The following is a 22,314-nucleotide window of genomic DNA, read 5'->3' on the forward strand; positions in this document are numbered from 1 at the left end:
GTTTCTCTCCTCGTCCCGGTATATACACAACGACTGTATAATCGCATTAAACGGCTCTCTCGCGTGTAGAAATATTAATGCAAAATTTAATGCAACATTTTATTCACACTTCAATCTACCGCACCGATTTCACACGAGTATTTTCTTACACGCACATTGTCGAGAAAAAGAGATGGGAAAATATAATATTTAAAGCGCGAATACAATTGTTTTCTGGAAAAAAAAGTTTAAATTTTGTAAACACGTTGAATGTGTATAAATATCACACGTTTAAATTTTTCTTTATTAAGTCAAACTCTAAATTATATTTTTATTATAATAAAAGTCAGGAGAGAAATTAAGAAAGAAGAAAAATATATTATCTACATAATGTCTTTGCTTCGAGATTCGATGTTATTTTATGCAATAAATTTGTAATAATTTTCTCGAACTCTATCCTGAACAAAGTTTGAAGAGAAAAGCTACTTTTTTCTGTATACATATAAGTTTTCTAATATTCAATTTTATAAATCTTGATATAATCAAACTTGGATTTCGACTTTTTATATAACGCACACAAACTTTCTTATCATAATTTTAATATTATTTTATCGATACATTCGATGATATAAAAATGATCACATAAAAATAGAGTTGACTGCCTTTGAACTTTAAGCGAGGTTACATTTTCAATAATTTTTTTTTTTTAATGTGAACCAAGTCTTAACACTTAAATGGGAAGGTATTAATACATATAACGATAAAAATTGCTGTAATACCAGCATACGCCATTGCTGTGTAGTGACCTCCGTGTACCCGAAGAAATAGATGAAACGGGACGTATCGTTGCAAAACACGCCACGTTCACTTTGCCCGTCCAGGTTCTTATTTTTCTTGAGTAATATTGCAAGGACATTAAGAGTAAAGTGGATCAAGTTGGTATCGCAACGACCCACTTGTGCTTCTCGGTTTTCAAAATTTTTTTTTTTTAGTCAACCCGAGGAAAGTCTTGTGAGCCCGGATAAGCCATCGCTCGACGTGTGCTCGAAAAGTATACGTATACGTAACCGGATTTACGCGGTGCATAGAATCCGTGGAAGACATAAGAAGCGTAATGCCCGTAATTCTTGGGACGCGTACTATGAGAATGCTCTGACGAGGAACAGGGTCTCGGGCTTTACTTTTTTTTACAGATTTTAAGAATATAATCGCAATTTGAAACTCTCCTTACACATTTCATAGCATATGAATCTCCTTTTTAAACGATTAACGAGCTTGAAATTATACTGACATGCAAATAAATTAGACTGTATAACTACTTTGGGTTTATATATAATATATATAATATATAATATATATAATATGTATATATATAATATTATATAAAATATATTGTAAAATATATATTATATAATATATATATATATATTTATAATATATAATATTATATATAAATGGGTATAAAGACCGAATTAGCAATGAAGAAGTATTAAAACAAATGGGGAAATAATCGTAATTTAAGTAAATAATTATTTACATAAGACATTTGATTATTACAAACGATGAAATTTTATATTTAAAAATTTGTTTTTATTACGAAAGTTTCTGATTGCTTTGAGGACTCAATAGGCGAAGAAAATACAAAATATGCAAAATTCTCCTTTTGTACGTAAAGCAGTTTAAAGAAAGAGAGAGAGTTACAAATTCTTTCATTAAAAATTTCATTATTCAGATCATTCATATGCGATGACATGATGCATATATTGTGACGACGAGTTAAATATTCTAGAAAGGAAAGTCCGCAACACCCAAACACGCGTAAAGAGAGCCTATTTGTTAGAGCCTATATTGAAAGAACTGATGACAAAGAGTCATTAAGATCGCCGTGCCCGGGTACCTTCTGTCTTCGCATATTCACGCGTCACTGTCCCTCGAAAAATGAATGGTCTCGTGTATCGCATCGTCATTTGCGGCAGAGAAACCGCGGAAGCGCGTAACACGGCAGCCGAGCGTGAAACGCGTGTAAAGAGCGCCTATGGTCCAAACACAAAAGAAAGCCCTGGAATCCTTCTCTGCAGTAGCCTCGAGATGCTATTCGAGAAAGAAAGAAAGAACGAAAGAGAGAGGAAATTTCCAAGATGAAAGACTGAGCGGCGCGAGCGCTTTTTAGACTCTCTCAAGGACTGGCGCAACCCTTTGCGCTCCATCGACACCATATGGCGTGACTAAACTCCATAATACTCTCTCGGCGGATATGTAAAACCTGACGGTGTGCAGCTAACTCGGCGATTCACGTGTATATGTATATATCCGCTGTGTGACCGATCCGTAAAAATAGCTTGCACGTCCTGCGAATAGATCGTTCCTGACTTCTGCGAGACGCACTTCTGCAAGAACGCATTTTGCCTACATCGGCGAAAACGTATCGATAACCTTCTGTCGAAGGCAATATTGTCCGACTTCGCAATATGTTCCGACCGCATTAAATTTTCCTCGCAGCAATTTTTCCAATTTTATTTTTATTTTTATCAATTTCGAAACGATTCTTGTTTAATAAAAATTTGCAGTTGTCAAGATTCTTCTAATTTTGTGTAAGCAATATACTATAAAAGGTTTCATTTCTTACACATAAGTTAAAATATTTTAATAAAATAAAATATGAGCTATTTCACATTTAAATTTTATTGATACTAAAACAACAAGAGCTATTCTTCGATTTTATGTTAAAAAAGATATTTAAAAAAAATAAAGTTTGTTTAAACTCATCGATTAATGTTTTTTTTACAGAAATTAGCTGATTAAAGCATTAATTTGCTAATTAAATTTTAAAATAATAATATGTTAAAAATATTAAAATATTATAGTAATATTGTAATATGTTATAATATGTTACCTTATTTTCGATTAATATTTTTGGACAGAAATCAGCTGATAATTGTCAAAAATATTAATCGAGTTTAAAGTATTATAACATATTATTTAAAACATATTATTATTTTAAAATTTAATTAGCAAATTAACGCTTTAATCAGCTAATTTCTGTAAAAAAATATTAATAAAGCGAAAATTTGGTAATTAAATATTCTAGCTTACATATTTATATTGTATATATGAGATATTCGACACACACATATGTATATACATAATTTGAATATTTTGTTTTCAGATCAATGCTGTGGACTACAACTCCGCTATTCTACGTATCGGTGAGTGAGAAATTTATTTTATGACATTTTTATAGCGGTAATGGGGTATATGTATATAATATGTTAAAAATATTAAAATAGGACATGTTTTAAATAATATGTTATAATATCTTATCCGCGATTAATATTTTTTGACAAAAATCAGCTGATAATTGTCAAAAATATTAATCGAATTAAAAATATTATAACATTCCTTTCTAAAAAAAGGCATGTTAAGTCCATTTTCGCAAGTATTGTTGCACCTTTTCCGTGATGCTGATTGACTATTTCGATTCACATTGTGCTTTATATTCGTAGCATCGAGAGGCTGTCATCGCGAGGATTAGTTTAACAGTTTGTTAAAAATAAAATTAAATAAAATAATAACATGTTTTAAATAATATGTTTTAATACTTTAAATTCGATTAATATTTTTGACAGTTATCAGCTGATTTCTGTCAAAAAATATTAATCGCGGACAAAGTATATATTTTATAACATATTATATTATTTACAACATATTAAAATAATAATATTTTGTAAGTAATATAATATGTTATAATACTTTATCCGCGATTAATATTTTTTGACAGAAATAAGCTGATAACTGTCAAAAATATTAATCGAATTTAAAGTATTAAAACATTATTTAAAACATGTTATTATTTTATTTAATTTTATTTTGAACACACAAATTGTCAAACTGCTAACCCTCGCGATAAGAGCCTTTTGATGCTACGAATATAACGCACAACGCGAATCAAGACAGCCAATCAGCATCGCGGAAGAGGCAACAATACTTGCGAGAATCGACTTAACATGCCTTTTTTAGAAAGGTCTCAAAATCATTCTTTTAAATAATAAATTGTTCAATAAATTTTAAGATATTATATGATCAATAATCTTTATAACATTTATATATTATCCACCTTTTTATTAACATGTTAAAAATTAATCTATATAATGTTTTTTTATTGATTGTGATTTTATGATTTTTTTATGACAATTTATGAAACAATATCTTGCTAATTCCGCTTTTAATTAGAGGATATTTAATCGAAATAAAATAAGAAACTTCAAGATATAAATTTATTTATTTTATTAAGATAAAAGCTGCGTTATAAAATACTTTTCGATTAAATACTTATTTTTATTTATACAGTTTAATATAATTTGATACTTGACTCGATGAACAGACATTCTTTAAGGGAATTTTCAGGCAATTCCCCTAACATTATTTCGACTCGATTAAAATCGATACCGAGATTTATTGCACGTTCCACCATCTTTGAAACGAACGATCGCAAGTAAGTAATGGCGATAATGGACAATGATAAAACAAGCATTATGTCGTCAGGGTGATCGTCGAGTACGTTATTCGTTCACGTAAATCGCGCGCGAGATAATCCCGATGGTTGATATCTCCTGACAATGCTTAATCAGCACAGTTATAACTTCCCCTCCGCGACTTCCTTCCATTCCTCCGAGATTCGCAGCTGCCGGCTATAAAATCGCTCGATTGAATCATCCTAGCGCCTAGAATAATCTCGACCTGGCTATTCCCTATTTACAAAATTGCGTTTTGTCGACCTTCCCGCTTCGATCCTTCGAACTCTCATTGTGCTTCCACCCTTCGGTGGAACGACCCTCTCGTTCATTGTATCACCGACCTAGGAGGTTCGTGGTGAGAGATTTCCCTCGCGACAGTCGCAACCCACCCCTGGGGTTCGTTATTGGCCTATTGCGGACACGCTCCTAATTGGTATGGATGTTTGGGCCTTTAACGTTAGCGCGTGTCCCGCGGAGTTTGCATTCGATCAAGGTCGAGAGGAAGAAATGTGAAGAGTCGAGAGAAGGAAAAAAAAACTACTATTTTATATAACGACCGCGCTAATTTTTTCTTCTTTGTTTTAGTTAGAAATGTTTGATATACTGTCCGCCTTAAGTATCATTCTTTTATCGAAAAGCATCAAAATCTTCTTCTGATATTTTTAGGAACAATATTTATAATATAATATATATATGTATAAATAATAAAAAAATACATAAATTGAGCAGTAAAATATTTAGAATAAATAACTTCAGTATGCACATTTACGAAACATATAAATCATATTTAAAAATATTGTAGATATTATATATGTATAAATAATATATTTATACATATATAATATCTACAATATTTTTAAATATGATTTATATGTTTCGTAAATGTGCATACTGAAGTTATTTATTCTAAATATTTTACTGCTCAATTTATGTATTTTTTTATAATAATAATATATATATACATATATATCATTAGGATAATCCAAATACATATCATATTACATATAATAATTCAAAAATTATATTTAAATTAAAATATAAAATTATTTTATATAAATATAGATGTGTTGAAAATACTAAATGTATCATCGATCTCAAATCTTTAATAGAATTTAACAATTTTGATAAAGCGTAACAGGATTAGATATTTATAACAAGCTCCGGGAAAATTGTACGTTAAATCATATGTTTCCGCGAACGGTCATCTTTTTTGCCTTGAAGCCACCTTTTTACTCGCGTTCCTACATCCGTGTTTTATTCATTCATATAACCGCGAGGATTCATAACCCTCATTAATAATCATTATAAGCGGAAAGGCCTCCAATTTATCAAGCAAGACGGAGAAGACACTAAAAATTATAACGATATATAATTTCTGTGTATATTACGGCTGATTGCATAAACATCATGAAACATTATAGATAACTTATAACTTATTTGAATTCCATTAGAATCCGTAATTATTTCTCTCGCAATATAAAATTATTAGTTGCATATTTAAAGCAAATATGAATTTAAAAAATGTTTAACGCAATATATATATTTTATAGACAAAGGTTGTAGACAAATAGAAAAAGAAAAAAATCTAGAATCTTATCAAAGTTACGAAATTATTTTATTTTTATTTGCTGCAAGTACAATTGCAAATATACATTGCCTTCTATATGACATAAAAAAATCGATAATACTATTTATATTCGTTTTACTTAACCTATAAATTTATTTCTGATTAAACGTTTAAAACATAGTAGATAAGTTTGTCTTCGATACGTGAGTTTCAACAGTAATAATTCTTGTTACTCAGACATATGCAGATATTAGGTAAAAGAAGAATATAGAAAAACAATATATGAAACAAAGAAACTTATATAAATAATTTCATAGAAAAAAATAGAGGTTTAATTGCTTTGTGTGTGAAAAAAATTCACCGCAATACATTTTTCTTATTTATATTCAATAACGATTAAGAGAGTCTGTGGTAGAGTATAAGGTAGGATGGGACGATCGATACATGTTTTCGAAACGCTTTCCAAAGTTATTTGTCGGATTTGATGCGAGAGATTACGAATGCGGGAGATTACCTGCCACCAAAGCCGATACGCGCTAAGAAAAGGCGACAAAATCGAATTTCGATATTACGTAATAGCACGTCGATATCGAAATTACTATTGACAAGCTCCATAAATGGCCTTATCGGTGTCACTCGGATAACACGATTCAAATAGAGAACATCGCGAAGAGGGGGGAAGAAAAGAAGGGAGATGTATAATGTAAAATTTTTACTCAGCTTGTCAAGTCGCGATAAACTCAGATTTAGAAGGAGGTCCACTTTCTTTCTTTTGTCCTGAAACTCGAGAAAGATCTCGCTAAATGCGGAGAAACGAATCAATTTTTAAAACGTTTCACGATTCTCTCTCTACTTCTCGCGTGACCGATATTTTTAAGTGGCAGAATAATTAAAAAACAGAAAGATCATACATACATACGCTAGACGATTTTAAGTACATAATTAAAATGATTAAACGGTCCAAAAAGACACGTAGGATATTTCAAGAATTGTATGACATGAATCTTTTATGTTGGGTATATATAAACAAATCCTATCTATAGAGAAATATAACAGAACGATCGATAAGATGACGTAAAAATAAATTAATCCTAGAAAAGGAAAAAAAACAAGAACAGCGAATATCGGTAATTAAAAAAAAAAGAGCGGCGCTCTCTTTACAAGAGAAAATTTATACGTACACTTTACGCAGGACAGGTATTATCTGATCGCACCCAAGTCGGGCTCGGAAAGTTCGCTCGTGAAGAGAGAAGCGATAACCAAGCGAAGCGGAAGCGGTTTTCGCGTTACGACCGCGTCGGCGTAGTCTCGAGATTTAAGCCCTATACGTGCGCAAATAACAATGAACCCTAATTAGACGTCTCTAGGGGGTGCGAGGTACGGCTTCGCGGGAACACCCATTCGTGGTAACGATCCTCAAAGTTCTCGCACAGCGATTTTGGCGATGGCGGGGAAAGACTAGCTAGGTAGCTAGCTATCTCGGGCTTCCCCGACGAAGGTGCGCGGCCAACGTAGTGTCGGAGCGTCTCTGAAAAGGCTCCTCCACGGCTCGTTAGCGACCATGAAGAAAGAGACGAGGAGTAAGAGGTGCTGGGGGGTACATTCGAGGAGAGAACTATGTAAATTTCGTTCCCGATTTCGCGCGCGACGATATTACCTCAGGAATCAGTGCGGTATACCGAGTGGAACGCGATCTTCGCAGCCAGCGGTCTGATAATCCTCGACCCCCGACACTTGGTTGGCGCGGACAATGACAAACGTCAGACGTTCGCGCTGCATATTTCAGGACATCAGCGACGTTGGCTGGAGTCGTCGGTCGGTCGGCGACGTGACGTTCCTGCTTCGTGAAGCGTTCCGTTTCCGCGGTGAAACTGCGCGAACCGCGTGCGCGAAGAGGGAGATTCATCCCTCTGAGGGTCGAGGACGAAACGTTTGTGCGAAGCACGAGGGAATGGCGATTTATACTTGCATTATGGAAGACCGCAGTGCGCACGCACTTTCATTTCGTTCTTCTTGGTGGTAATTTTTCATCAATTTCTTTAACAAAAAAGAAAGAGAGAGAGAGGAAGAGGAAGAGATTAACAGTATATGCATTTAAAGAGAACGATTGATTTTGTAGTATAGTTTCTTGGTACAATTTTCATAAATCGATATATCTCTTTTTGTTAATATATTTTATTAAAAACAAAATATTAAATATTTTTCATATTTTTATAAATAAATTTTGATATATTAATAAATAATATATAATAAAATTACCAAAATAGATGAAATAGACATTGTCAATATTTTTATTTTGTGTTATTTTATTTATAATTAATATTAGACGCTAATTATTTATATTGAAGATAATACTAATAAAATCAAATACTTTATAATCATAGTAAATTACAATAAAATTACAACACATTTAAAAATATAATTCCCAAAAATATGCCCAACTACTTGATTCATAAAAATATCTACATACAATATCTGGATGCTCGAAGAAACTATTAAGATACTTAATAATATTGTTCGTGGTATTTAATAGTTTGAACATGACAGAATACTTAACGTCGCGAAGAGAATTAAACTTAGAGATGTGTCATATTGCGACAACTCTAATTATCTCTTAATTGACCTCATTGAGTCTTAATTTATCCCATGACATCACACATGTAATATTATTTCCCGAGAGACCTCTATCAAAAATTAACGAGTGTAAGTGATAAAGAATATTCGTTTCTAATAAACTTTATACTATTCTAATAATACAATTTTAATTTTCCAAATTATCATATCGCTTAAATTTTATCAATATCGTGCAATAAAATATTATTGATATTTTCAAAAAAAAAATATTAAAAGTGATAAATCTTACTCATAGTTACAGTAAGTTTATGGCAAAGAAAATTGAAGGACGATTTATATGTTAATTGATTAAAAATTAAACTGCATTTCAAGTAACGAGAGAAAGTTAAATATGTAATATGCGTAAAGAATTGTTCATTTCTCATTACACAACTTAATGATACAATAATTAGTATCGATAGTTCTTCTTGATCTCCCTGAAATATAAATGCCCGATCGAATGTAGTAACATTAAGTGTATCTTGGGTGACCGATATACGGAAGTTGGGCGGATTTATGGCTCTATCGGCGTTCTCGTGCACAATCGCAACATATTTTTACGGTCAATCGGAAGCGGCCAATTTTTGCGCCGTAATTTTACCGTTCGTTTCCGAGAATAAAACTCGCTTCTCGAGGTTCCGTATGGCGAGTGGTCGCACGATACCGGATGGCAGATTGTTGCTCTGTAATTACGCGAGTAAAATGTACAATATATGTATGTACCTAGGTACATACTTGATCGGCCGCGAGGCGAACGTGAACTTTGATCTAAGCCGCGGCTTAGAAATCTCGCTTGCACGCAAATGTTAAGGAGTCGTCTTTGTTAGCCTTAGTATACAGGGAACTACAAGGAGAATCGATGTTAAGCCCCGTGCACAATAATAAGACTGCGAGAATTAACACTTCGAGAGGAAACTCTCTGGGAGCTCCAAATCAACGATTCTCGACACGACGAAGGGGATGGAAAGGTTTCGCGAGATTTGTAGGACGAAGTCACATCCCGAGCGATCGATAAGCGACGCCTGTGATAAGAATATCCTAGTCTCATTATTTATTGACCGATTCGTACTGAACATCTTTCCGAAAGACATCTCTCCCGCACATATATTCTCCGATTTCTCTATGTCAATCCATCTCGATTAGTTTAAACATTATATGTACATTATACATATATTTACATATTTATTTACACGTTAATCTCTCAGGAATTCGAAAATCTGAATAGAATTAATTTATTTTTTGTTTTTCCAGATTTATATCCGGTTATATAAGAAATAAATTCGAGAAACAAAAGTTATCGCAGTTTTATTGTGTGCGAATGGAATAAAATCTTTTCCAATATAAATTCCGAAATCCCTTGATATTTCTTTTTCCATTCTGGAGTTGAATCGAAATTTTATAAAATATATTTTTCCGACTCCGGGGAGAGAGAAATGAAACGAAATAAAATCAGGAATGATTTTAATACGAAATCCCGGTTAATTTTCAACCTTTCCTATCGCGACAATATAATCGCGAGATGCAAGTCATTTTTCTGATAACCAGATTTCGATTCTCATACGAATCATGGTAACAAACGTTGATTGATTGTGACCATGACAATTTTTTTCTTTCTCGAATTGAATTTCTTATTCGAGAAAATATATATTAATCCACGCATTGATCAGGTTCTAAAATATTTTTGATAATATTAGTACTATTAATATATAATATTATTAATGTTAATTTATAATATTAACATTGTTATTCGAATATTGTGAACGGAGTTTAACGAACGTGTTCTGGATTCCACGCATCTGATAGCGACGACGATGCTTTAAACTCTTTCGTCGATCTTCTGTTCTAACGTTACGATTTTTACAAGAGGCGAATCTTTAGACACCAGAGAGAGCTAGGGCACATATACATCACATGTATGTGTCCAGCATATGTCAGGGTCGAATCAATAAATTCGTAGACTGTCTGGCTCTATGTTTGCGATATGCATAGTGATGCTTGTTTTATACATCGTACTAATCCTTGATATTTATATGTACACCTTCGAACGTATATCGCATGTATAATCTAATGTATGTAGCTGTTAGTTGCAAGTTACGTAGGTATTTTTCCTTAAAAGTGTTTTCTTTCCAATTGATTTCTCTCATTATTTTGTGCATAAGAGTATTGAAATAGGAGATCTTGAAAAATGAATATTTTACGAGATGTTTTATAGTTAAATTATATATCACATTAAAGTACAAAATATCTCGTAAACTATTTATTTTTTGGCCATCCTACTCTTATGACTTTTATGCCAAATATTACGAGGAATCAATTTATATAAAAAATTAAGGTAATTTTATTTTTAAAAAACTAAGTTGAGCTTTAAATGAAAAATGATCTTAAATGGGTTAAAATTCAAGATTTATCTTTTTCCCCTCGAAACTTTTTAACTTTTGTATAAAATATTTTCTCGTTATAGCCATAGTTTCAGCAATATTCGAGTATATTAATTACAATTAAATTAATTCAATTCAGATTTAAATTCTTGAGAGATTAACCTATAATAATAAATAATATATATGTAATATAATGTCGAAATTCAATTAATTTGATTTATATATAGACGCGCGTTCTCTCAAATGGAATTTTGTAAACCTCAATACCTCTCAATACGGTATTCTAAATTGGTTTAAGAATCTCAATCGAAGCCATTGTTCTTAATGAACAACTCATCCTGGGGCGGAGTACTACGTCAGAACTTCGTCGGTATGGCGTACATACGGCCAGCTTGGAAAACGTTGACCCGCGAATAGAACTTCCGTCGTATTTCGGGACACATTGGCGGGCTTCCACGCTGCGCGGCCGCTCGGGTCATTGACCCCGTTTTGCAAATCGCTCGAGGGCGAACACAAGCGACGATTTTGTTTTGATGCGAACGAACGCAATTAGTGGGTGGTTACATCTGGGCTTTCGTATACGTCGACGCCGCCCTACGAAATTAACTTGAAAAATTTTCTGTTCGTGGAAATCGTTTTCAGGAAAGTTACTGCGTCGAAGAAAGCCTCGTTACGCCGGAACGTTGAAACGCGATAACATAAATATTTGAACAGTCGTTATTAAGCAATTATATATCTAGATATTTCTCAGTCTCAGATGTCTTATTTAAAATAGGATTTTTTGGGATTTATATTCCAAAAAAAATCAGCAAAATAATTGCGTCGAACACGAACCGACTTTTGGCACATGGTCGATAAACTTTGACGTAAGAATATCAAGTATATAAGCAATAATAATGTGTGTAATAGAGGCAAGATAAATATATGGATCTGTCCTAAATACGAGCAATGACGTCCAGCACGTTTCGGAAAACGTATATAAAGTTGAATGCAACTCGATAAATGGAACAACGTATAATAGTTATTAACAAAATTAACAACCGTAGAAAATACCTGAATAACGACGACGAAATAATCGAAAAATTTAATTGGATTGAAAGAAAGAATATGTAATTGTCAAAATTTCGTTACATATTTATTGTCATTATTATCGTTCCATTATCCAAATATATTTTAATCATGTGCCCCCTTCGCCCTGCCCCCTCTTTTTCCTCCCATTTAATCATACAAGATAAATTGCAAAACTTCATAATTCACTTAACTATAACTCTGATCCTACTTTATGTTGTTATTAACGAGAAAATACGGCAGAGGCGAGACCATATTGGATATTCGCATTTGGGTCAGAGTTTTGATTGAAGAGCCGCCATTAATTGAACAAACGGACATCTTCGTATTGCCACACCTGCTAGTTTTACATCGTATGACTGATGATATGGCGCATATACGGACGTGTCCTACAATACGACAGTCCTGCACAATCGTGCTTTTCGAGCTGCTTTTCGAGAGAATATCGATAATTTCGCGATACTATACTGGCGCTTTATTAGGCGAATACGATTACGGATCAAAACGCGATATTCCAAACATCCTAAATTCCGTTTTAGGTATTACGGTTTCGCGGACGCTCATTTCCTGGGATTAGTACGCCAGATGCTTACAAATCAGGGTAATGCAACATCCATTCCATCATCTAATCAATCGTCAATCATTTCCTATTCTCAATGACTCTAATTTCAAGTTCAATTTTTCTCAATGAAAATTTTACGCTAATTATGCTTGCGGGACTTTACTAAAACACTGCGGCATTAAGTGTCGCGTTGAAAATTTGTTTGCTCGAGATTAATTAACGGGATAAAATCGTATTATCTGTTCGCATTTTTTTTACACCTTAGTTCTCGCGATCGATTTTGAAATATTCCATATTTATATATCTCGATTCTATTATCGAGCGCGGAAATTTGTGACAACGTTTCCGACTATTTATACGTACAAGCAGATATTTCTATAGTACAGTACGATAAATATAAATTTTTTTTCTATTATGTCCCTCCCCTCGCATTATTCGACGAAGGCAATCCGCCCTTATTTCCTGACCGCCCTGACATCGCATTTTACCTCGATATTATTGACGTTTTCACCGAGATATTTGGGCCGTATTGATAAACCCATTTTACGAGACGACCTACACATATACACGCGAGATGAAAAACAATAACCGGTGATTCGATGGGACGAAAGCAATTAATCCGACGCTCCGATAGATCCGCAACCCGGTGCAGTCATCATCGTCGCTGGTATTCTCCCTAGATTATTGTCGCATTCGTTTCGACGATCAGATTTTCATCGAAACGAGAAATGGGGAAAGACACGGACACGAAGTCTGGTGACGCGATGCCGCGAAAGCAATTAAATTTTCCACGTCCAGGAATATAGTTACCGGCGACCGCGATGCTATACCTCGAGACACTATTGACCGTTCTCCGTTTTCTCCCTCACTCCTCCTCCTTTCTTTACCCTGCTCTGCCCCGCTGGGTATACACGGGGATTTAGAGATAAATCTTATTTTGCGGGGCATTCAAAAGCGAGGAAATTATACGAATCACTCCAATTTCCAGGATTAACTTGAAAGCGCCGACTATGCGTTTACCTACCTGCTGTCATTAGAGTAAACATCTCGCGGCCGCGATACGAAAATAACGAAGGCGACATCAAAAAATGTCCGGACGTTTCTCCGTCATTCCTCCGATTCGACTGCTTTTATTAAAAGAAAAAAAATATCGCGAAATCTTGGAGCACGATCAACGAGCGAATGGACACAAGTACGCGATTTTTTTTTCGATACAATCTGCACAAGTTTGCGAATAATTGTTTTTCTCCACGTTACGCAGAAGCATTTTCGACATGCCGTTAAGATATTTTGCGAGTATGCCAAATAATTTCAGAAATAGTTGCGATACTTCTCTCTCGGATGCGACAAGACACGCCTATGTGCTATTTCTATCGAGATGCCTCTTCGTCGTAAAGAGATCTCCCTCTCGGAGATACGCGAAATGACTCTAGATTATTTTTCGGGACGTTGCAACTATTTATAGTTTGACATTGGTTATAAGATATAGAATCCTTCACGAAGTTGATTTAAAACCAATTTTTTGCGCAATCTTTTCCGCGACAGAATTCTATTTATATTTATATATGTATACATATGTGTTTTTATGTACTGATATTTATTCCGTATATTTTTAGAGACTTTTCTAGAAATGTTTTTTGCATTACATATGGCAGATGGAGCTTAGAAATAAAATTCTGTTGCGTGAATAACGGATCATTTCAAAGCATATTTCCCATTTCATTATAATAGGTGATTAGTTCTAATCACGGTAAATGAGTAACGCAAACGTGGTTGGAAATAATGGGTGGTTGAATTATGCATATAAATCTCGAAAGTCCGTTGGACGTGTTTAATTAATGTTTGATTTCTGAATAGTTCCTTTATGAATAACCGGCAAAGTTTATATAAGAAGCGTGTTATGAGTGTTATCGTATATTTATTCGCTAATTTGCGAGTTGAATAACTACACAATCTATTTAATTTATAAAGCTGTTACATTGTCAGCTATTGTATCACGCGTTGCTCAATCTCGTCTTATCACTGCATTCAAGCACACATACGATGTTACTAAAATTACCGAAATTATTTTTATAAACACTTCTATAGTTAATTTCTTTTTTAAAGAAATCTCTTGTAAGTATATCGGAAAAATATTAGTTTTCAATACAGTACATATATAAAAAATAAGCTATAGAAAAAATAATTAATCGATTTTATAAAATTATTCAAGATCAGAAATTGAATAATATATTATACATCGAATTAAGATTCGAAAGTATAGGATAAAAATAAAATTTTGTTCAATTGACTTTGAATAGATTTTAATAGAGAGATTTAATTTCAATATTTAAAGTAAAAACGAATGATGGTCTATGCAACTTTTTGACAAAAATATGATTCTGGGAAAGTCTATATAAAGAAACTATTATTTATAGATAGACGATATCTTTTGGATATTTTTTTCCTACCAACTATTAAAAACCAGTTTGTTAAGCAAACAGCGGTAATTTTTCTCCGAGCTTTCGATAACGTTGTTAAAGGTCACGTAGGCTCTAATATTGATGATATTAACGAGTATTGCATAAGAATGTTTGATAAGGAAGCGATCGTCGGATCGAGAGAAACTGTTGAGAGAGTTCAAAGGGTCATATCCTTCGCGGAGGCGGCCTCAGCCGAATTATTATCGATTCCGCTCGCTCGCCGAATTCACGGAGGCTTCTACGGACGAAGCGTGACAGAACGATCGTCTCGTCGTTGGTTCACGTGGCTTTTATTGATCTACTACGACTCCGCCGGTTTCGCGAAAGAACCGCACATCGCCGGCTCTGTCTCTCGCCTGTGAAAAGTTCCCCGGCGAATCGATCCCCCCCTGGGTGTCAGTCGGAATCTGCCCGTAACCACTGTCTGAAGTACACTTTAGTCACGCTACTACGCGACAATGTGCCACCGTAGGTTCGTTGACACTACGGCATAATGCTAACACCTCTTGGCGATCCGAGGGAATATCGAAAAGCGCGAAGGAATGTTTGCATAATGCGTTTTTCTTCTGGAATTTTTATTTCTCACGCTTATCTATGTTATCTCAAATAATATTATTTATATTTAAATTTGCGTTCATTTCCAGAATCATATTTATTGCAAAAACTGAGGACATGACACGACACTTGTATTTCTTTTTGTCGTATTGTTACAAATAATATGGCCATTTATTAATTTTGAGATTGTACTTGACTTTTACTTAAATATTAAATATGCTAAAAAATAGTAAAAACTAACAAATCTCTTTTGAAAGCTTTTTTTAAATTATTCAAAAAAGAGAGATAAAAGAGTTAATAGTTATTATAGATGATGATACTTTAGCAATTCACATATTGAACATATGATTCTATTAAACATAGAAATAAATATTGTCGCAAAATCAGAAATGATGAAAAAACTTGTAGATATCCGCCATTATTTTTTACGCGTAAGGATCGTATGAGTAGCTTGCTTCCAATTCTCGAAAACATGTATGTGTACAATATAAATATTTATTTAATAATTGACGATAATAGATCACATTCTTAGAAGAGATCGAAAGGCTAGAGTGTAAATCTTTAAAGGCCACGTAAGAGTTGTATGTTATACAATCTATCGACGATATACAGACACGACAAGGTCTCGCGTTGGTCAAGATGATAAGATAAAATGTTTTCGGAGTAAATGGCAACTATATGCGACAGATTCACTTATACGAGCCTTCGTAAAATTGCAATTGTGATGTAATCGATAGCGTGCCCGTCCTCGAAGCACGCTACGACATTTTGTGATTATCTTTAACCTTTAATTAAATAATTTTATTATAAGATTATTATAACGTTGTTTGTGTATTTTGCCCGAAATATATTTCAAAATAAATCTGAAAATGTATTTTTTAAAATTAATTTTTTTAAATTAATTTTTTTTCGCGTATCGAGATTAAAGGGAGGAAGATTGCTTTAAGACTCTCGTCATAGGACAATGTGGTACACTTTGACAAGCACAAATGCGTCATCGATAACATCAATGGCAATTATGCCGAAGCGTGGTTTATTTTGTCAACGCGATGCACACAGGATCCATATCGGCGTGATTCCATTTTATCTTCCATACGCAACTTTTCAGCATCTCTTCCACGAAAACTTTCAACGCGCGATATTTCCAAAATATCCTTCGAGAGTATAATTCGCATAACACACGCGTAAGACACACCGCATGTTTTCGGAGAGTTTCGATGACCTCACTCTAGGATGATATCTATACACTGCTTGTCTCGCAATCCTCTAGGGAAAAAATCGATTTGAAACATGCATTCGACGTAGTGCAACGTCTCTATGACATATCGTCGAACAGCATGCAACGCCACGCGCATTTTCGGAAAGAAGGGTGTGTATGTATGTGTGCGTATGGTAGGATCACCTAAGTTCATCTGTATGTGTCAGAGATACGCAGGATCAAGGACAAATCGTGGGGCGAGAAGGCGATAGATGGACAGACGGAGGACTGGAGAAGGAATAACAGAAAGAGAGAAAGAAAGAGAGGGAGGACAAGGGTGAAAGAGAGCAGGTCGCAGGCCGCAGGGCGTACGGGGCTACATCTGTACCTCCTTACTTGGGCAAAATCAATAACCTGTTTGGGGGGTGTAGGAGAGAATCTAAGGAGAGAGACTGTGTATAACGGCGGCATCGCGTCGCGCTCTAGATTCAGATGAGGAACAAGTTGATACGTACGGTATCGATGCCAGGTGCTAATGCGTCCCGTAATACACACACACATAGGAGAGAAGCACGGCACCTCCCCAGGACTCGGTGCTCCGACGTTGCGCGGGAGTTGCGCGAGGACACCCCTCCTCGTGTATAGCGGCCACCCCCGAGTTCCTCCGCACCTGCGACACTCCCCGTGTGTACGTACAATCAACCTACCGCCACCCCTGAAACCAGCTCGACGGAAAAAAACACAGGCCGCTGGTTCTAGCCAGGGCTGGGCGATAACCAGGCGGTATTATAATCCGGATCGACGAGTATATGACCGCGAAATTCGAGTCGACCACCACCAGCTCTCTCTCAGTACCGGAACCGGTACTGGATACCGGAAATACGGACGGTGCCGCGAGAACCAGCCGACAGGTTCTCGTCTCCTTTATCCCGGACACTTTTCACCCGCACGTATGTTTTCTCGGTAGTCGAAGGACCAGTCGACATCCACCGACGCGATCCGAGTAATGATCGACGCCGGAGAAGACACAATAAAAAGCAACACGATTACTTTGAAAATAATAATGACATACGTCAATATTCGTAGCTTCACACTTATTTCTCTTTTGCTCGCGGGCTCTCTTTTTTTTCGATATACTTTCGATAGCGCACACTTCTCGCGGAATCTCGCGATGAAACGCGACGAAACGTCACGCCGACGACGACCCCTTTCGCTGGGGTGGCGCCCTCGGGAGAGACTCTCGGGTACGCGCGGTCGTCGCTTTCACCGTATACCGTATTACACCACCGCCACCACGCTACCCTCTTTCTTCCTCTCTCTTTCTCTTTCTCTCTCGTCTGCTTCACCCTGCTGCTACTTCCCTCGCGCGCAACTCGACGCGGAGAAACGCGGCGCGCGCGCTTCGAGCTATCGCGACTGTGGGGCGCGGGCCACTACCTCGACGAGCCTCCCGGATCGTTGGATAAAACTTGGTGGGGCCGTTCCGGTCGACGTGCGAACTCCCCACCATCATCTCTTGGTCGTCGGGTCCCCACCATCAGAGCGGATGGTCGAGCGATGGTCTCGTTCTCGTTCAGTCTCCCTTCCTTTCACTCTCTCCCTCTCTCTCTCTCTCTCTCTCTTTCCCGCCCTTCCTCTCACCCTGTCTCTCTTCTTCCCTCCTTCTCTCCCTCTCTTTCTTTCTCTTTGTCGTCTTCCACTACGTCCCCCTTTAGGTCCCCCTTTCATACGCGCGCTACTCGACTCGCCCTTCCTCACCCCTCGACGTAGACTCCACCACCACCTCCACTACCACCATCAACATCACCACCACCTCCTCCGCTGCCGCCATGAGGAACGTCGTCATCCCCCTCGAGGGGCTGCAGGGTGCGCGCGCGAACCGCGCTTCGGTCGTGTACGTTGCCTGCGTGCCGTTAAAGTTGCCCTCGCGCGCGTCACCCCAACATTCACGATCGAGAATGAAGATAACGCAGGGCGAGCAGGGTGGTCGGCCGAGACTTAGGGGGATGACGCGACGGGGTTGCCTCTCGGATTCGATGACCTGCGGATTCTTGGCGAACGATACTCGCCAGATATAGGGGAGAGAGAGAGCTTTTGGAACAGATTTCTTACAACGTATGTATTATACGCGCGCGCAAAGAGAAGGAGAGAGAGAATCTGGCGTAAACGCGAATCTTTCTGATTCTTTATCGCGCGATTTTTCTTATTAATCTCACGCGCTGTCTCGTGTTTGCCAAAGGAGTTTGCGCACGATGAATCGCGCATTTTCACAAATTTATGAGATTTCGTATAGTAATCCAATCCGCTTATTCGTGGCTCCTTGTTGTTAACTTCCGTTTCATTAAACGAATTGAATTCCAACAATTTGCGAAGATGCTTTCGGTATTTCGTTAATTTTACTAAATTGGAACGATTTTGATGAGCCTTTATAAAAATTAAAAGTCAGTCTCGAACATACAGTCGGTCTCATTATCACGAAAACTGCGAACCTACCTGAAGAGCTACGACAGATAAATTTTGTGCCGTCGTCGTTGTTGGAGAAAAGCCTTCATAATAAAACATAGGCAACGTATAGCAATCTCTTCTTAGTGGATACGTGAGTTGGTAAACGAAACTTCGCAGGAGAGGACGCGAAAAACTTCCTCGTGAGAGGAAGATCGATGGAGGAGGGTTTGCTTTTATCGAAACGGCGGCGTTTAACGACATTTCGAAGTTAATCAGTGTAGCGTAACTCTGTTCTTTTTTCTTCTTTTTCTTCTCTTCTTACCTTAACTACCGGGGATAAGTCGTTTCATTTGCATATCTCATCGGAGACGGTGAAGCTGCGATAAGAGATCTAGGTGGTGGACCGACTAAGGTCGTTAATGAGCCGGAAGACACGTAATACGAAAGAGAAACGCGAATGAATAATTTCATCTTGTGTTATAGCGTATGTCGCGGCTAAAGTTTCGATCTCTTCTCGTCGTGAATGCGCAATCCCACGATACCGCAACCGATTGCGAATTCGTTGCCCTACTTCGTCGGGACATACCTAAAATTCATCTTGGTGTACCCCAAACGCCCGGCATCCTAAATGTCGTAATCTCGTGCTGAACGTCTCCCAGAGATGGACACCAGGCCTGCCTGGTATGCGTGGATTTCACGTCTATTTTCGTAATTTTCGATTTCATATTTCTATATAGAACTGTCTATACATAAGTTAAGAGATATCTTTAAATTAGAGTGAATAATTGCTTCGATAAAAATTGACGAAGATAGAATTGCCGATAGAATAATATTTTTACGTCTATGAACATTATGTCTGTTTATTGATAATTATCGCAAAAAGAATGCATCGATAAATTTTTTACAGAAATTTAGAATTTATTTATAGATTTTAATATTAATTTTTATATATAGATTCTAAATTTATTTTTTGATGTATTTGTTTAAGAACTATTATAATAAAATTAAGCTAAAGGGGAGAATCAGTTGTGTAAAAGGTAGAGACAGCTGCATACTGCGAGACACGTATTTAGGATGACATCAATAACAGAAGGGTGAGAACTATTGATCTAGAATAATACGAGGCGAAATAGTGACAATAGAAGTATTGATTGTTGGATAAGAATAATTTTGCAGTAAAGTAGAGAGAAAGAGAAGTTTAATTTTGTACTGATATGATAATTATACCTTTCAACTTTTAGTATTCCAACAATTAGGTCTTTTAAAATTTACATTAAAGTAAAATCCATTGTAAGTAAATTTAAAATAAAAATTTCTCTCTCTTATATATACATATAAGGTCAATAAATTTAAATTTAAATTTTATTTAAAGCAGATTTTACTTTAATAAAAATTTATATACATATACATATATAAATAATTACATATATATAATGTATATATAATTACATCCTTGAGACTTGATTCTTCAAAGCTTTATAATTTTCAATATTGAACAACATAAGTATCGCGTAGCCTCGTCATTGAAACAACCTATTATTTTCTTAGATTGTTCTTTAATATCCGCGATCAAAATTGCATTTGATGATTCTAGGACACTTTGTGTATAAGAAAATAAAATGTGCCATAATATACGATACAGCGGAACGACCCGAACAATCTTTCCAATCACCGACCTCGCCCTTCATCCTTCCAAGACACGATCCTCAACCTGCCTGCGCCCTCGTAAGTCTCGCCTGTGCGCGAAGCCTCGCGCAAAGCTATTATTAGAGCCTTCTTATTATCATCGGCAGCCGGAAGTATGTCGCGATATTGCACACCCGGATGTGAGGAGCGCAGCACGCGCCGTGTTCGCTCGTGCGCAGCACCCTTCTTTTTGTTGTCTTTTCCCCTTTCTCAGCAACGAAACTCGCGCGAAACACCGTAATCTTCATCGTAGGGTGCCCTTCCCTCCTTCCCCCCCGAAACGTCACGATTCGCACGGCTGCAGTCCGATGAATGACGTGATAAATGACACAATGACGATATCGAATGAAACCGAAAGATTAATGATTGCACGTCAAGGCGATCCGCCACGAACTTTCAATATGGAACAAAAGCACTTGGGCATAATCACAATCACAGCTTTAATTAACTAACGAATTCTGCGTGATCATGTTCTATTTTCTTTCACGCTCTCAAAATTTAATTTCAGTTTGATAAGATATAGATACATCTATACAATATATATATATATATATATATATATATATATATATATATATAATTATATATTTTAATTATGTATATACATAATTTTATTATATAATATATAATATATACATATAATTTATATAATGTATATAATATAAATAATAAGCTATATAGTGTGATGCATTACATATTGATAACGTTGACGCAATTATTGTTTGAAAGCTAATGCGATTAAATTTTATTATCGTAAAAATTATCGTGTTCCAGATATTTCGTTCATACATACATACGTTCTATATATCACTATTATTGCCGCATATATAACTAATTCGAACGAAATTATTTATATGTTTACACATGCTAATGTCGCGTGAACAAAGGCGTCTTTATAGTTTCATCGGTTTATGTAGCGTGATCGACGAAGAGAGAGAAATATACAGCAATATATGTATTAACGATATTTATTAGTGAAAACGTCAGTAAATTAAGGCTCGTTGTTAAAACGAAATACGGTCCGGTGGGAATGTATGTAATGCGTTCGCGGTAATTTTTCCTCAAAGTTTCCGGCATTATTTAACTCATACACGCGCGGGTAACCTGCTCTTTAACGAGGATTTATAGCTTTTATGAAATATACACATCTCTCTCTTTCTCTCTCGACTCGGCGTAAAGGATTCAATACAGACTCTGAATTTTTCCGGCGAGATCGTCGCGGAAGCATAAATCCACGAATACACCTTCTTTTTACGATCCTTTCGCATACAACTCGCTGGGACGCGT

At 36.0% G+C, this 22,314-nt stretch overlaps 2 protein-coding genes across 10 annotated transcripts in view; one reads left to right on the plus strand and one right to left on the minus strand.

Moving 5' to 3' along the window:
• Positions 1-18,337, minus strand: part of LOC145945928 (neural-cadherin) — a 197,915-nt gene extending 179,578 nt beyond the window's left edge. For 7 of the 8 annotated variants that reach the window (XM_083055209.1, XM_083055207.1, XM_083055212.1 and 4 more), the window contains exon 1: positions 17,412-18,337. The gene's annotated coding sequence lies outside the window, so the exon portion shown is untranslated. The remainder of the gene's footprint in view (positions 1-17,411) is intronic. The other variant, XM_083055210.1, reaches the window with a different exon arrangement.
• The window catches only part of LOC145945944 (uncharacterized), a 415,644-nt gene that overhangs the window by 375,993 nt on the left and 17,337 nt on the right, over positions 1-22,314 (plus strand). For both annotated transcript variants that reach the window (XM_083055252.1, XM_083055253.1), the window contains exon 10: positions 3,146-3,185. In XM_083055252.1, the coding sequence (XP_082911378.1) occupies positions 3,146-3,185 (40 nt within the window). The remainder of the gene's footprint in view (positions 1-3,145; positions 3,186-22,314) is intronic.

The sequence above is a fragment of the Prenolepis imparis genome, unplaced genomic scaffold (genome assembly GCF_030444845.1).
Source record: "Prenolepis imparis isolate NDT839.2.m4 unplaced genomic scaffold, iyPreImpa1.0 SCAF_15, whole genome shotgun sequence".
Taxonomy (NCBI): domain Eukaryota; kingdom Metazoa; phylum Arthropoda; class Insecta; order Hymenoptera; family Formicidae; genus Prenolepis; species Prenolepis imparis.